The 17,411-nt window shown below is 34.3% G+C and overlaps 1 protein-coding gene across 1 annotated transcript; it reads right to left on the bottom strand.

The window, feature by feature from the left end:
• Positions 1–530: 530 nt before the first annotated feature.
• Positions 531–17,081, bottom strand: LOC132562060 (centrosomal protein of 120 kDa-like). Its single transcript, XM_060226784.1, has 22 exons — positions 17,003–17,081; positions 16,377–16,645; positions 16,020–16,152; positions 15,181–15,332; positions 14,509–14,706; positions 12,640–12,759; positions 11,002–11,100; positions 9,921–10,182; positions 9,631–9,723; positions 9,246–9,378; positions 8,751–8,900; positions 8,065–8,182; positions 7,673–7,740; positions 6,700–6,799; positions 6,117–6,296; positions 5,730–5,819; positions 5,352–5,444; positions 4,929–5,041; positions 4,167–4,215; positions 2,588–2,710; positions 1,981–2,225; positions 531–1,633 (listed from the first exon to the last, which is right to left on the bottom strand). Exons 1-22 carry the CDS (start codon positions 17,046–17,048, stop codon positions 1,396–1,398), a joined length of 3,072 nt encoding a protein of 1,023 aa, XP_060082767.1. The 5' UTR covers positions 17,049–17,081; the 3' UTR covers positions 531–1,395.
• Positions 17,082–17,411: the final 330 nt, after the last annotated feature.

Here is a 17,411-nt window from a genome sequence, read left to right as displayed (position 1 = left end):
AGAAAGACTAAGGTTTTGTATTTGTTTATTTTGAGTCATTGCATGTCATCTTTCAAAAAGCACAATGAAAAATGAAGCAACCTAGCAATGTAGTTACAACCCACAGATCTGTTCTATATGGATAATTGTAAAGGTACAGATCTGTGCACCTCTATATAGATTTATGTACAGGTAAAGATCTACACCTATATATAGATATATGTACTGGTAAAGATCTGTACGCCAAAATATAGATGTATGTACAAATAAATATCTGTACACCTCTATATAGATATATGTACAAGTAAATATCTGTACACCTCTATATAGATATATGTACAGGTAAATATCTGTACACCTCTATATAGATATATGTACAGGTAAATTTCTGTACACCTCTTTATAGATATATGTACAGGTAAATATCTGTACACATCTAGTTAGATATATGTACAGGTAAATATCTGTACACCTCTATATAGATATATGTACAGGTAAATATCTGTACACTTTGATATAGATATATGTACAGGTAAATATCTGTACACCACTATATGGATATAGGTACATGTTTTCACATTTCTAACATATAATACAACTGTTTATCCATCCATTCACTATTCACAATGTATGATACAGCTGTTGTACTGTGTGTACAATTTCTTTTGTCAAACCAGTCTAACTTATAAAGGATACTAGTAATGTATTGGATTATTTGTTCTACCAGTCACATGACATTTATATAAAATGAACATTTTCTACAGCTTGCATTTATCTAATCTGAGCTCTCAGTTATTGTCAATGTGATGCTTGGTAGGAAACCAGAAACAGAAGTGTCTCAATGAAAACAGCAAAATAATATATTAATAATCATAGAGATCTAACTACAGACTAAATGGACTATTCAATTAGAAAAGAATGATTATTATTTGATGTACTTGAATTGCAAAATCATGTTTAAGGTTTAAAGATTTCAAATACTTCTACAAACAGTTTTTCAGTCATTAAAACATTTCTACAACAATGTATTAGGTTCCTGATTTATACCCAATATCAGTATACTTCCACACCATTGAACAAAATAAAGATATCTTAGCAAAGGTAAGCTTGATGGGAGTAATTCTCCTTGAAAGTGTTTTAAGTATTTAAGCTTCACATATTAAAGCAGACTTTAATAAATTTTGAGATTAAAATACCACAGGGTACTGTTATAATAAGAAATGCTAGGTCCATCTCATTTCACTCTAAGCCTTCATCTTAATATTGATTGCCTGATTCTACAGCAGTTTACAACACAAGGCTATTACAACATCTCAGTAGGTAATCTTTTTCTTTCATTAAATATATCAGTATTCCACTTGCTGTTCACTCTCTCGAGATAACAGGCACCGTTGGGCAAAATGTAACAGCTTGGTGTTATAAAGCATTTGTTTTCTTCTGTACCATAGATTCTCTGATTTGTCTATCCAACTCGGCAATGATACCGTCTTGAGTGGTGTATACTCCTGTCCTTAACAATGTATCTCGTTCCTCAATGAGGCGGGTGATGTGTTCGTCGAGGCCCTGGCTGTCATCACCTTTGGTTCCAGAATATTCCCGTGGACTCAGAGAATGGTTCAGTGACTTGGCTTTCTCCTCCTCCATTTGCCTAAGTCTGGAGACATATATAAACAATCACACACTATAGAAATGAAATAAACATCAAATCAAAGTTCTGACTGCTGGTTATGAATAGTGGAGAAATGGTTATGAAAGAATTGGGATAAAATCACATTTTTGTAACAAAATTACAAACGGTTTAAATTAAGATTTTTCTTTATAAAAGTATGAATGGCTATCATAATCCTGTTCAGTATTTCATAAAGAAGTCACAGATGAATCCGTAGAATTTTCAGGATGCTACAAATCAAATATTTTCCTTAAACAGGTATAGCAGATCAACATCTAAAACAAGTTACGAGAAAAGCATGACAGGTATTTTGGGCTAACTTTATGGTTTACCTATTGAGTTCGTTTTTCAGATCCTCAAGTTCCTTTTTCTCTGATTTGACAACCTCCTTCTCCTCTGCAGCCAAGTAACGCAGCCGCATGTGCTCCAGTTCATGTTGCTGACGTTTCAGCTCAGTTTTGGCCGCCACCTGTTCCTTCTGTTTGAGTCTTGCCAACTCCTTGAGGGCACGACCCCACTGCTGTTTGTAGTGGACCTTAGATTTTGCTATAGCATCCAACTTACGCTCCAATTCCACCTGGAAAGAATTTGATAAATACATTATGAAAATGTTCTTCATGTTGATAAAGAAAAGAGGTTCACTGCATTATCAAATGATTTCATCAGAAAACCTTGTTTTAGGAATTAACTTATATATCATTATACGGATAATTGATGTGAAAATCAACTCCTGTGCATTTAAAACTTTATAGATTTTTTTTCTGACTTATCTGCCCCTTAAGTGGTGAAATGTGCCTCTTCCTGTCTGGTAAGTATTAAACGTAGGAAAACATTTTTATATATAACAGTTGTGATAGGAACCGTCCAAGAATACAAATGATCAACATTTTGCCTTTTGAATAGATAGAAACTGATCAAAGAGTTTTTTCCTATACGCACCTTTTCCAGTGTGAGAAGGTTTATCTCGGACTGTAGTCTGACCTCAGGCTTTGTGTTTTGCTGCTCCTTGTACACAGCAAACTCCTTTTCTTGGTTCTGATTCTTTTTCTCCAGCTCTGCTATCTATAATAGAAACAGGAACATTTTCAAAATTTCTGATGTGTAACATAGCAGAAATATCTACCATTATGAAAACTGAAACACCTGTCCAGTTGTAGGGAGACATGATCGCTAATTCAAATTTTACCTCATACCACATACAGTATCAGTATTACCCATTCTGATTAAAACATAGATTATCATTATTACACTTACAATAAAAAGATCTGACAGTGGCTGACAAGAGGTCATGTTCAGATGACCTCAATGTTTATCATGCAATGAAATTTTTTCAACAAGTCGAAACGTGTCTCACATGCCTGATCAACAGCGTGTAAAATGGAGAAAAAGATGAAGCATTTGAAAAGGCAATAAAAAATGTGTTGAAAACATTTAAAGTTAATATCAGCTTCTGGTTCCTCTGTTTTTTAGTTACTTCATTTCCTTCATAGGTAGCTTAGATAATGACAAATGAGAATGCATAATCCAATAACAAGAGGTATAGCAACCTTGATGGGCACCTGAGATAAGCAATATTGGAAATAAAGGTTAAATGATCATTATCAAATGTCATGAAACAGAAATTGTGACAATGTCAATACCCGCACTCCATAAAAACTGTCATCCTATACTGATAATTCTTATAAAGTTATTGTGGGAAATAACCAACGTTAAGCTCAAAAAATACAATTTTTCTATGAAAATTACAGTAAGATGCTTCCATTCATGAAGAGTATTTGATTCTACCATATCTGGGTCTTAAGAAAAAGATTTCTGAAATTTAAGTCAATTTGACCCCTTTTGTCCCCGCCCATCTGCCCCTGGGTGTCAGTCAGGATCAAAATGGGCATACCATCAGGCCGTCACCATTCACTCATAATTCTGACCAAGTTGGAAATATTTCCAATGAAAATTAAACAAATTACAATGTATGCTCAAAAATCTAGTTTTCCTATATAAACCATAGTAAATTTTACCCCCCTCCCTACGGGGACATGCGAGACCCTGGGGCCATAAAATTCACAATTTTGGTAAAACACCTAAGATGCTTCCATTCATGAAGAGTATTTGATTCTACCATATCTGGGTCTTGAGAAGAAGATTTTTGAAATTTGAGTTAATTTGAAAGCCTTTGGCCCTGCCCCTCAGGCCCCTGGGGGGGTTGGGACTGTATAATTCACAATTCTTATGCCAGAGAAGGTTTCTGCAAAATTTCATTGAAATTGGATCATGGGTTTTTAAAAAGTCAAAAGTGTTACTTGTTTACAAATGCACAACACACGACACTGGATGAAGGGTATTAGAATAGACTAAAAATGCTGGCAATGTTTTCAATTGGTTAGTTGAAAGGTCATTTAAACTCCTTAGGCTACCATTTGACCTTCATAACATAGTGTAATAATGATGATTTGCATTTTGATCAGATTGGGTTTAGCCATGTGTTGTATTTCATTGTTGATAACAAATAGAAGATGTATACCTCTCGCTTGTATCTGTCAATTAACCCTTCAATTTCTTTGCACTTCAACCTGAAAGTAAACAAATCAACAATAATTATTGTATCAAGTTTGTGGATCTAAGATAAAAAAACCCTTCTTACTACAACACTGAATGGAGACTGTGAGCAAATTCATAAAGACATGACTTTGAAAATCCTTGTTTGATGATAACAGCTATCAAAGCTTATTATCAATTTTGTGGCGATTAAATTTCTTTATTAAGTTCAGTATTAAACCATCTATAATGACTTAAATATTGAGTGAACACTCCGTCCAAACAATTCAAAACAAACATCAAGTCAGGTAGACTTTTCCACCAAAATGGAAATGGTAATTTTGCTATGCCATCAGTAGTCAGGCTGTTTTGTTAGTGTATATAACGTCCAATGAATGACGATTGTTATTTTAGAACTTTTATTATGAAACTTCAAATATCAAAATGTAACTAGAAGAAATTATTTTTCCTTGTTCTGTACTGGCGTGTAAACCAGATATTTCAAGATAACATCAATTAAAATATCTGTAAAAATGCAATTTACAAACAATAAGCAAAAAAGAAAAATATGTGAACCAGTTAAACCAACAGGGGCTTAGTATATTACTGGACAATGAAGTAGCATTGGTTCATAGTTTTGCTGAAAGCTAAGATGATATCTTAGAGAGCTGACATAATTGTGTAAACTAAATAGCACTTGAGATGATATTTATCCTCTACTCTGAACCTGTCTCAGAAAGGCACTGACCTCTCCAGCTCCACCTGATGGTCACAGTCTTCTTTCATCCTGCGCGAGGCCTCTCGTACATCCTGTAGCTTCCTGTCATGTTCCCGTTGTAAATCTGTTTTCATTCTGGCCACCTGGGGAAATCCATATGGTTGATTATATATAAGTAAATACCCGAGTGGTCAAGTATAGGTAAAATTGGATACTGTTCACTCACTTAGACAGTGAAGTGTGGTAATTCCTGCCATCAAGCATTTAAAATACTAAATGTTTTTTGGTTCACTTGTAGATATTCTTATGAATTTACCACTTAATGTGTATGTTTTTAAGTCATTTGTGGACAAACTTGTGGATTTCATCTCACACCCACCCAGACTAGTTTCTAATGCTGAAAAATCAGATATCCTGATGGGGCTTAATTTTCATGGTTTCCCAAAATATTACCTCCTGTTCATTAGCAGCAAGCTGTTTTTCACGTTTTTCAAGATTTGATAATGTTTTCCTCAGCTGGTCTTCAAGCTGTGCATATTCTGCCATCTTCAACAGTATCAAAAACACTTCTCATGATACAGATCAAGCATTTTTATGTGTAACATTTTTTAAAGTGTTTTTTTTTAAATACACCAATATGTGATAATATGAACATTTCATTACAAAGAGACAGTATGTTAAAATGAAGGTATTGATTTATTAATCAATCCTATAATTATTGGTGTTACAAGGAGACTAAATTAATGAGGTTGCTTTCAGTAGAGATGGTTACCAAGCTGAAGTGACTCCAAATTTCTACTAAAACAATAAATAAACAGGCATTTTCCAAACCTTTTTCTTCATCAAAATTTCTCTCTCTTTGTCCCTTTTCTTCCATTCTTCTGCAAGAGCCTTCATGTACACCGTCTCCTTCTGCTTTAACTAAAGAATATTTAATTTTGTGAATATATCTGTAAAAAGTATCGTACAAGCTTATATTCTAAAACTCATTTAGTCAACTAAATATAACAAAGGGGAAATAGTGGGTTATTATTTAACTTGAAAAATTTTTAATTGGATTTAATTGCAACAATATAAAAAAAAAGCAAAAAAAAAAATAAACAAAACCAAAAGTTAAAAAGATTGCTAATGTTTTGATAGTATAATAAAATTATATGTGAATCAATTAAGAACTGGATAACTTTTTGCTGGACCAACATCAAAATGTTTAAAACATACCTGATTTTCAAACATTTTTTCCTGTCCCTCCTTCCACATTTCAAGCTCTAGTGCAGTCTTGTACTCTACTGACTCCCTTGGGGCCTGAGGCGAGACTTGAGATGGTGCTTGTTGGGTCTGTGACTGTGCCCTTGCTACGCCAACAATATTCTGTCCTAAGGACTCAGCTACACTCTGTGTCTATAACAACAATACCAGTGTTACCTATTCTTTACAATTTCAACTGGTTAATAGTGACAGTGTATTATCTTACTTCTGTACACACGTGACTTCAATTTGAAATAATTAAATCAACTACATGTACTTAAAAATTTTTTTTTTCAAAATGTTTGATACTTTCTGGGATAATTTACCAAATTTAGGTTATCTTAGATTAAGGGATTTAGAAAGGGAGCAAAAATAACTTAGTCTAAATTAATTTGCTAATATGGAATCATTGACTTAATTTTCAATGGTGTTTTTCACCTAATGTTGAGTTCATATTGAACATTTCATAACTGTAGGACATAAAGTATCACAGAAATGAAGGTGACATGGTAAACAAATATGCAGTATGTTGTCCAGTGATGATTCTGTGACTTACCCCGGAGGATTCCTGCTGGACAATGATTTGTTGTGTGGTAATGGTCCCCCAATCCTCCAAACTCAGGACAGTGCTGACCTCCCCAACTTTACGCTGGTCACTACAACAACACGTCTTACTTCCTAAGCTAATGCAATCAACTGAATTTTACTTTAGAATTATCATGATCAAGACCTACATGACAATTTTTGTTGGTGATATCAATATTAATTGTTAAAGGAAATATGTCCCATTATATTTCTCATATCACTGCATTTAATTTATTTCCTTTTCCTCTAAAATGTCATGTGATTTTTAAGTAATTTTTCTGATGATATATTGAGTTTCTACAACAGCAGGAGAATAGTTAAATTTTCAATAAAAAAAATCTGAAGAATGGATTAGAAATTAGAGAACAAGAGATTGATAATTGACAATTTTCTGTGAGTAGTTACAGTGATCTTGACTTCATAGTCATGAAACACAAACTCATTTAGGGTCCATTCATTACATTGTTTATTCAAAAAAGAAAAAAAAAAAACAACAACAAACAATCCTTCAGAAATGAAGCTGCTTGAATGATATCACTGAATAAGTTGATTCATTCTGTGAATATCAACACTGACCTTGATATTTTAACCCTGAAACTAATTGCAGCTATTTTCCTCTATGACCTTAAGAAATAAGCCATTCAAACATAAACTGTCCATCGTCACTGAACAGGCAATTGATCTGCCAGTAATCTTTATCCTGGTATATTGAAGATTTAAGGCAGGGTGTTGGACTAAAGACCCTTTTTATCTAGTTTTTTTAAATAAAATCTCTCAGAGATGAAGAAGATAGAGTAATGACATTGAAACATAACAGGACAAACTTTGACTAGACAAGCCCCATTACATAGTGTAAACAGTAAACTTTCTACAAGTGACAGATTTGTGTTGTGCTCTGTATCAGTCAGATTTTTATTTAAGATTCAAAGTTTTTAAACACTGACCTGTCATTACCCTGGACTGTGACTCTGTCACTACAAGCCTGTCTCCATCCTGTACTACCAGTCTTGCTCTGCTGAAACAAAATGTAAAATTGTTGTACGGTAGACTATAAAATCTGACGGCATTTTTGTGAAATATATACAAATACATGTATACTTTTGCTAGAAAAATACTGTAAATCTGCTGCAAAAATTATGTTAAAGTAAATGTGATAGATGATATGTTATGATATGTTATTATATCAGATGATGTTCTTTTTACTGCCAGATGGCCAGCCAGGGTCATTTGAGGCAGGATCCGTCTCCTTGTAGCAGCTTGTAGCTATCTCATTGTACAATATACAGGTCACAAAGCCCAAGGCCACAATCACATCAGCACAGTTTGAGATACTTACCGCTATCCTCATTTTATCTGCAGTGATAATGTTCCCAAGAGGAAGACGAGCTGTACCCAATAACACATCCTTTGACAGTTGTTTGTCTCTATGCCACACCTCCACAATCAGGGGCACTCTACAGGGACATAAATATTTACAGATAAATATCACATGAGGTATAGAACCTAAATATAGGGGCACCAATATTTACAGATGAACTTCACCTCAGGCATCATATACGGTACAAATATTTACAGACAAATATCACTTTAGGTGCCATACAGGGTTACAGACATTTACAGACAAATATCACTTTAGACGTCATAATGGGGCGCAGACTTTTACAGATAAATATCACCTAAGGCACAATACAGGGGTACAGACATTTACAGACAAATATCACTTTAGACATCATAATGGGGTGCAGACTTTTACAGATAAATATCACCTAAGGCACAATACAGGGGTACAGACATTTACAGACAAATATCACTTTAGGTGCCACACAAGGGTACAGACATTTACAGATTTGTATTATCTAAAGGCAACATATGAGGGTACAGACATTTACAGACAAATATCAAGTGAGGTACAGAACTGGGGCAAACTCATTTATAGATTATAATCATCTGACTAGAGGTACTATACAGTAGTAGGACCATCACCTACCCAAGAGGAAACCAATCCTACTAATATTAGCCTACCTTAGAAAAGTCTCCTGTAGTTGTGCTACAGTGCAAGCAAAGTCAAAAGCACAGAAAGACTGGGGGAGAAGGACCTCCATCCCTTTGCGTATTTCAACAGGTGGGTGAGTCAGAATGGGTGCTGCACTCCCAAAGAATGGGTAGGTGTACCTAAATTAAAATGTCAAACATTTACATCATAAGCATCTAAACCATACTGAAAGTATTACAGAAAAGTTATTCAAAGAAAATGGATATCATTTAATTTAGGAACAGGGAAAACAACAAAAATTGGATGTGACTTTTGCAAAATTTATAGTATTATGTAGTACTTACCACACAACTTCTAATCAATGAGATCATCCAATCAATTTAACACCAGTATTTTAATGAATATGAAGGCATATCTTAAAATAATCTAGTATAATGCCACAGCATAGCTGAACTGGTTATAACCCAGGTAACTCTAGTTATAGAATATATTAGAATACAAATCCAGGCATAACACAGGTGTACCTGATGAAGACGTAGAGTGTGTTTGTGCTGGCCATGTCTTTGATGCTACGAAGGTCAATAGAGAAAGTGAAATGATGAGCCTGAGGAGGGATAGCCACATGCTGTGTAGTCGTATCAATACTGCCACCTGTACCTGTGAACACATCCGAGATTATGAGCAGAAATAACAAACTATTGTTCTTACATCACAAACATCTTTCAATTGTTCAGACTATGACTTAATTACAACTATTGTTCATGTCAGAGATATAAAAAATCAAATTCTTGTAAAGTGAGTTATTTTAAAATGAAAAGTTACAAGTAAAAGAAAAGAACATTTTTTTTAATCTGAGAAAAACATAAAACCATCTTTTTTTCCTCTTGACTACGGTGACAAAAGAGTTACCTTGATCAGAAGGTCTTACAGAACTAGCTGTGGGTGGGGACAGGCTTTGTTTTGCTGGCTTATCTCCTCTTTGATCAGATTTCTTTGCTGCTTCTAAAGATATTGAAACAGTAACAAGATAATTCTTCAATAAACATCAAGCAGCTAAAAAACCCATTCATGTCCATTAAATGTGGTACTGGTTTTTGAAACATTACTCTAATAACAAATGACTTCATATAAAACTTGCAATCTGTTAGGTTAAGATAAGAATTTTTTTACTTTTCATATTCTACAGTTATTTTTCTTACTTTCTCTCAATCTATCCTCTTCAATACTACTCAAGTTTTCCTCTGTATTTTCTTCATCAAAATCATCAGGATAGTCATCAGCAGCAACTTGTTTGGGTTTAACATCTTTATCTCCTTTGCCTTTTGTTTTAGATTTAGTTTTGGTTCCTCTGGAAGGAGATTTCTTTGCTTTTGGGGACTCTTTGGGTCTGGGTGGAGAGGAATCTCTCCCTACTTCCTGTTCTTTCCTAGGCGGTGATTCTTTCACAGGAGATTTCATTGCCTTAAAAAAGTAAGTAAAAGCCTTGTTTTTTTCTTTGATATTTAGATGTTGGCAAAACCGCATTTGTCAACTGCTATGGACTTCAACAACAAATATCCACAATGTGTGAATGTCTTTCTTCATGTAAAAGACATGATACATTCAAATATTTTACTTAGTCTATATTTACCACTCATCAGGAGTGGAATACAATGTAAATTTCTGATATTGTTGTTATTTCTATGTGAATTATATAGTAAACAATTGTTACCTTGACTATGCCTTTTAAACATATTAAAATCTGTTTTGGTGCAAAACTGAAAGTGTGGTAAACATTCAAAATGTTCAAGCCTGTCTATCTTGGGATATGCATTTCATAGAGAGTGATCATTACATCTATTACAGTGAAAATGAAACCTTACCTTAAATGAATTTCTGATGACGAGTAATGTAGGGCCCAGACAAGATAGCAAGAGGACATATGAAAAAACATAATACTGAACTATGGCATGCGGGGGGGCCTAATAATATTTTTTTACAGCAGCATATTATACATATAACCTGTAATAAACAGTATTTCTGTATATGTGAGATTACATATGTAAACTTACATGTTAATGTAACAGAGGTCATTTTTCATCTCAATGCCTCCGCTAGGAATCGAACCCAGGACCCCTGGCTTACTAGTCTGATGCTCAACCAATCGAGCTAAAGAGAAGTTCTCTCTAGCCGAGTAGTATATTGCAGCTAGTATTTTACCAGGGTTACATCAAGATTATTACAAGTTCATAAAATGGTTATCTAAAATCAACTTTGGTTGAAGTTATTTTAGCACCTTACCATATCCTCCTTTCGGAGTATGACAGATACACCAACCGCTGGAGACATATCGTTCGGTACAGTAGGTATTTGCTGCTTTGTCTTGTTAGGAGGTATCAACTGGAACCAAAGCCAAAGTGAAAATAATGAAAAAAAAAATTTCCACATAATTTGTTTCATTGTATGTTATCAGACTGGTTTGAGAACAAAATCAAACATCTTTTGTAACTCATGTTCAGATCTGTTGCATTGGTCTTTTGGTAAAATTCAGTGATAGTATTCATCATATGACCAACCAACAATCTGTTTAGATTCGAGGTCAAATCTATGACACCTATATTTAAGTCTAAAAGCATTTTTTTTCTAAATTTCAAAACATGTCCTCTTTGTTTATAAACAGATTGATAAGAATCAGAAAGAATTGCAGGATGTTTGAGGAATTAGTATTTTCTAAATCCAGCTTTTGATGCAAACAAGGCTAAAATGAAAGTTAAGTACTTTGTTGATTTTGTCTCTAACAAAATTTGAAATAACAGGTGTAATGGACAGGTAGGTATGGTAAATAATATATACCCAACAATTTCATCACAGGGACATAAAAAAGAAAATTTAATACTATTTTGCTTATCTTCTAATTGAGACAGAAATAAAATTAGAATACTGTTATTTCCTTGTAATATTAAAGACAAGAATTCCACAGAAGTAGCTGTCGCCTGCCCAGCAAGGTTTCTGGAGATCATTTTTTGGAACAAAAGCCAGAGATATGCTTTGCATTTATTCCACTTATATAATTTGTCTATTTGTTGAGATGTGATGAGAAAACTTGTACATAAGATGTACAGTGTTAAAGGGAACTGAATCCTGAGGATAGATTTGTATTATCACAATTACACAGAGAATCAGAATCTTAAAAAAAAATTGATTCACTCCAAATATAGTAGGAACAGGGACAACCCACCTGAAAATCAATATCAAACAAGTCCCTTTGATTAAGAAGCATTGTATGAAGTTTGAGTCAAATTGTCCAAAGAAAACTCAAGTAATCACACAAAACTAATTTTCTTTTTACAGCTACAATAACCTTAACCTTCGACCTTTGCACCTGAAAAGCAATCCCAAGCAAAAACAAAATTTCTATTTCTAGTTATAGTGACCTTGACCCCAAGCAAACCCAGCTTTGGAAGGATGCACTGCATGAAGATAGAGTGTAATTGTTTAAAGAAAACTCAAGTTATTGCATGAAAACCGATCTCCTATATATGGTTACACTGTCCTTGACCTTTGACCTTAGGACCTGAAAAGCAATCCAAAACAAGCACTTCTGATAAAGAAGTACTGTATGAAGGATGATGTGTATCAGCCAAACGGAACAGAAGTTATCACGAAAAAAAAAAAATCATATTTATAGTAATGGTGACATTGACCTTTGGACCTGAAAAAGCACTGTATAAAGTTTGAGGTTGAGGATTGTGCAGATGACAATGCCAACAACAACGACCACATACTGATATCTGTATGTTGCCTTTGGCACACAGGAACACAAAACACTGAAAAAAGAAGTTCCTGTCAAAATGGAAATCCATGTAGTTAACATTCAGTTTTTCATAATTCAATATAAGTCTTATCTGAGAACCTCAAACAGAATATATCTATATTTACCTGAAATGATCCTTCTACAGCCACCGGTTTCATGTAAATTTCTGTACTGTTCTTTTGAAGAAGGGAATTGAGAGGGACTTCACAGCTTCCCAAAGACTGCTCCCCACAACACAGGTGAACCTACAACAAAAATGTTGTCAGTAATGCACTATATTTCACCACTTATTAGTTTGGAGCATATTATTTTTTTCAAAGCAATTGATGACAATCATGCAATTTTTCATCCACATATTTTGGAACTAAATCAGAATAACATGTGTTGGTCCAGAAAAAGAAATTAAAACAAGTTTGAGAAAATCAATAGATTCAGGTGCTGTTGTTCATTCCTGATGTGACAACTTCAATTTTCCTTAATGATAGTAGAGTAAAATCCCATTAAATCAATTGGCCTGGGAATATGGGGTATTCGAGTTATCAGAGGTTGTTCACAGATCATTGGGTAAGTGATCAACCATAACATCCTGTGTCTGTAAATGATGTATTTGTAACAGAGGTCATCATTTATTTCAAAGTCTTCACTAGAATTTGAACTTGGAACTGCTGGCTTACTAGTTTGACGCTAAACGGATCAAGCTAAAGAGAAGTTCTCTCCAGCCAAGTGATATATTTCGGCTAGAACTTCACCAGGGTTACATACTTCACCTCCAGGAAAAAACTCATCCCACAGCTTCCAGAGGTTACAGTAATGCTTGTAAAAGTAACACTATGTATTTTGCCCAAGTCCCTACATTGTCACAAATCTACCAGAGGTAATTGTTTATTTCAATGCCTTCACTAGGATTTGAACTTGGGACCTCTTGTTTACTAGTCTGACACTCAACTGATCAAGCTAAAGAAAAGCTATCCCTAGCCAAGCAGTATGCATTAACTAGTATTTTACTAGGTTTACATATTCAATACCTTATTCCTTGATCAGTTCTATTGATGATTTTGTAGAAGTTTTCTCTTACTTATATTTTCAATGTGTTGGAATTTTACTGAAGAGAAATGTGTAAAATGTGTTACTCATTGTCATGACACTGTTGATTTACAGCAAAATATAGAGCAAATATTTTCTAATCATCTTATTTCAATAACTTCAAATGATAACATAATATTGATTACATATCATTATTGTTGCATATTGTGTTGTCTGTTAGCCTCAACAAAAATAATCAACATCAATTGACAGTCATCTTGGGTAGTTTATGAATATTCTTCCACTTGTGTATACATTATGCTATACTGTAGTTTGATTTTACACTTCACTTAACAATGGTTGCCTTCTCTATGTTCACCTTAAATACAATAATAATGTAGCAGGTGACAGGATAGGTAGGTAATCATACCACTGTAAATCTCATAATTATCTGCTGTCCTAACTGACACCTGTAAATCTCATGATTATCTGCTGTCCTAACTGACACCTGTAAATCTCATGATTATCTGCTGTCCTAACTGACACCTGTAAATCTCATAATTATCTGCTGTCCTAACCGACACCTGTAAATCTCATGATTATCTGCTGTCCTAACTGACACCTGTAAATCTTGTGATTATCTGCCATCCTGACCAACACCTGTATAAATACACAGGAACTTGGCACTAGTATCCTGAGGATGCGGAAAATAATATAAATACAAAGGGACAGGAATAAAAATTAGTCCACGGAATTGAGGTATTTATTCCAGGAATAATGGTTCGAGGAATCTGAGGCTAAATAGCAAGGAACACATAAGGACATGGTTAAGACCAAGTGATCCGTTCAATGAATAGAGGGTAGTTGAGTAATAAGGGTTCAAGGAAGTTGGAATAGGTTTTACTTATTTTCAATATTTTTTTTTGTATATACATATTCCAATAAAGGCAAAACTCCTAATAAGAACTGACTTGTATGCCTGGCTGATGAGTAAAGAACTGTCGTAGAGCTTCAATACTTGTCCTTATCCTAACAGAGGCTCTCTCAGCTGGAAAGTTGGGATTGATGAGATCATGGAATACTTCATTTGTGACATCGTTTCCGAGGAGGGAGAAGTAGAAAAAGTATCCAGAGGCATCCGGCGGTAATGGTTGTGTACTTGGAATTAACTGAAAGTGGAAAAACACAATATTCTGTCAAATCTGAACACTCACAATGGTTCACACTACCTGTATGTACACAGGGCTACTTGCTATCTATGGACTAAACACCAAACATTTTTGTTATGAGTGAAATAAGACCTGTTGTCTTGGTTCCTGATCCAATTTTTCAATATACAATTAAGATATCATTACAGCCTTCCCCAAGAAATCAACTGACTAAATGGACACTACAATAATATTTTTTGAAATGAAGATAATTATAATGGCCATATCTTTCTAGCAAATAATAAATTTAGCCACACAAAAAGGTCAATGTATTATCAGTTTTTGCAGAGGTTAATTATTCAGAACAAACTTCAGATGAAACAACATCTTCTGGTTACTGGTAATATTATGTAATGTATAAATGTTCAGTAATATAAATTGTGTGGTTGAATTTTTCCTATACTTGCTACCAGGTGGTATCTAATATCTTAATACCTGTGGCAAGTTTGCAGCATATGCAATGGTAACAGAGAGGACAAACTGATCCTTGCACTTGGATGCTGGACCTATCTGGTAGTAGCCTTCCTCCTCGTTGAGTATTGGCCGAAGAAATCGGGCTTCATCTGAACCAGCTCCATCCTCAATAACTACAAAAGGTGTAGAGAAATATTTCTCACAGCCATTCAAATATCTTATAATGGTCCAAAATCTATAATTGTAGAAAGTATTTCTTACAGCTATTCAGGTATTTCCATAATGGTTTAAAATAAACCTCACAGCAATTCAAATATTTTTATAATGGTTACAAACACATCCTAGAACAATTAAGTTATTTCTATCTTAATTCAAAATATTTCTCACAGCTATTAAGAAATTTCTATAATGGTTTTAATTATTTCTCATAGAAAAACATTTTATTATGACTGATCAACAAAAACAGGTGCATATCAAAAACATATATCACAAATTTTCAAGCAATCAGTGATTGATTATTATCGTCATTTGTTAAACACATATTGTGAGCATTGCAATCATATAATAGCATTCACCATTGCTATAAAAGATCATTTCGGAGCATTTGTTGATAAAGTTTGTCTATGTTCACCATTTATCAAAGAGCTTGATTGTATGGCCATAGTCAGGGAACAAATCATCAAAAATTCTTATTAATGGAAAGGACACTGCTTGGAAGTCATACCACCTTTAAAAAAAAAAGTCACCTACCAGGGTTAATTACTTTAAAGCAATTGGCTGTATATTGGTTAAACTAAAAAGTTTGGTGTCAAAAGTTTTTGTCACATTTTAGCATAATGATTTTTGGTTTCTCTCCTTACTTCTTGCAGGAGCTTCCTTGGCTCGGAAGCTTGGCTGTTCACCACTTTTATCCTCATCCAGATAGATAGAAAGCTTAATTTCTGGTTTGTTCTTACTGTACTTTGAGTGTAAAAGAGGATACCATTTCACTGTCTGAAAAATAGAATTTTCTTTTTATTGCACTTTTCAATTTTTCACCAAGTTAACAAATATAATAGTAATATAATAGATATAGAGGGGATAATTAATGGTTTCCCATTAGATAGCATGCTATACAATGTGTACAAGTGTATGAGATGACATGATATTGATATTTTAAACAAGGCCATACCTCCCTTCACCAGAATTTATAAATTCATGATTTAATGCATAATTACTTGTTTAGCTGTTACTGATCGTAGATCTAATACAACGTAGCCAATGGCTTCTTTCATGGTACTTGAATTATCGTATGCATAGCATTGGATCTTGATGGATGTCCTCTGAAGTCGATGCTGCTGTAGTCCTTTCTTGTCCAACTCCCATGCCAACTCCTGAGTGAAGTCTGGATTCTCCACATGATTCACTGGGTCAGTTGACAATAACTCCCCGTCAAACCGAGCCTCTGCAATTATCTGATGTCGTGGTCGCTTAGGAAACCTTCGTCCTAGTAAGGTAAAAGGGTTACAATAGTTCTTTATAGAAAAATCTGCAAACAGATGCCTAGAAACATTCAAATATGCTTCCACTCTAGGATTATTGTGTGACAGAAAGAAAATGGGAGGGGGTGTTCTTGCATTGTCAAACAAGTATTTTGGATTTAATTTCTATATTATACAAATACGTGTGATATCGTCAATATGTAAAACTAAATTTTCAGAAAAATTATCAGTACATGGTTTTAAGTCTCCGCTTTAAAGCTGAAAATGATTTTAACTGGCGCTGGTGTTTTGGACGAGATCGGACCTGTCATTCTAATGGTATAATCTTTGAGATGCAAAACACTGCAACATATAGCATTTACCTTCAAGAACCGAAATAACGACTAAGAAGCGACCCTTCTCAACCATGTTTGATCATGCGTGAAGACATCAATCGAGGAATGGTCTCATCAGAAAGTTTTGTTTACATCTTTTCTATTTTGTTTGAAAACAGCCGCCATATTCGTGAACTCGCATGTGTACTAATGTTGATACGGAAGTGACGTAAAATCTGGCGTGATAGAATATATTAATCTTCCGCTAAGAATCAATTAATATTTGTGATTTCTGTTGTATTCTTGGTATAGAAACGAGTTCGTAGAATCAGAACGGTGTTTATGCTTTATTTTGACGGTCAGAACATGAGAAATTACACTGTTTATCGATAAATATTTCTCTACGCCTGGTAACGGGGATTCCCGACTTGCGCACATTGCCGGTGACTGATCACCA

Source organism: Ylistrum balloti, unplaced genomic scaffold (assembly GCF_031769215.1).
Source record: "Ylistrum balloti isolate Yb309-2 unplaced genomic scaffold, AGI_CSIRO_Ybal_v1 Utg371338, whole genome shotgun sequence".
Classification (NCBI taxonomy): domain Eukaryota; kingdom Metazoa; phylum Mollusca; class Bivalvia; order Pectinida; family Pectinidae; genus Ylistrum; species Ylistrum balloti.
Note: the sequence above shows the minus strand (reverse complement) of the source record. Positions and strands in the feature narration are given on the sequence as shown.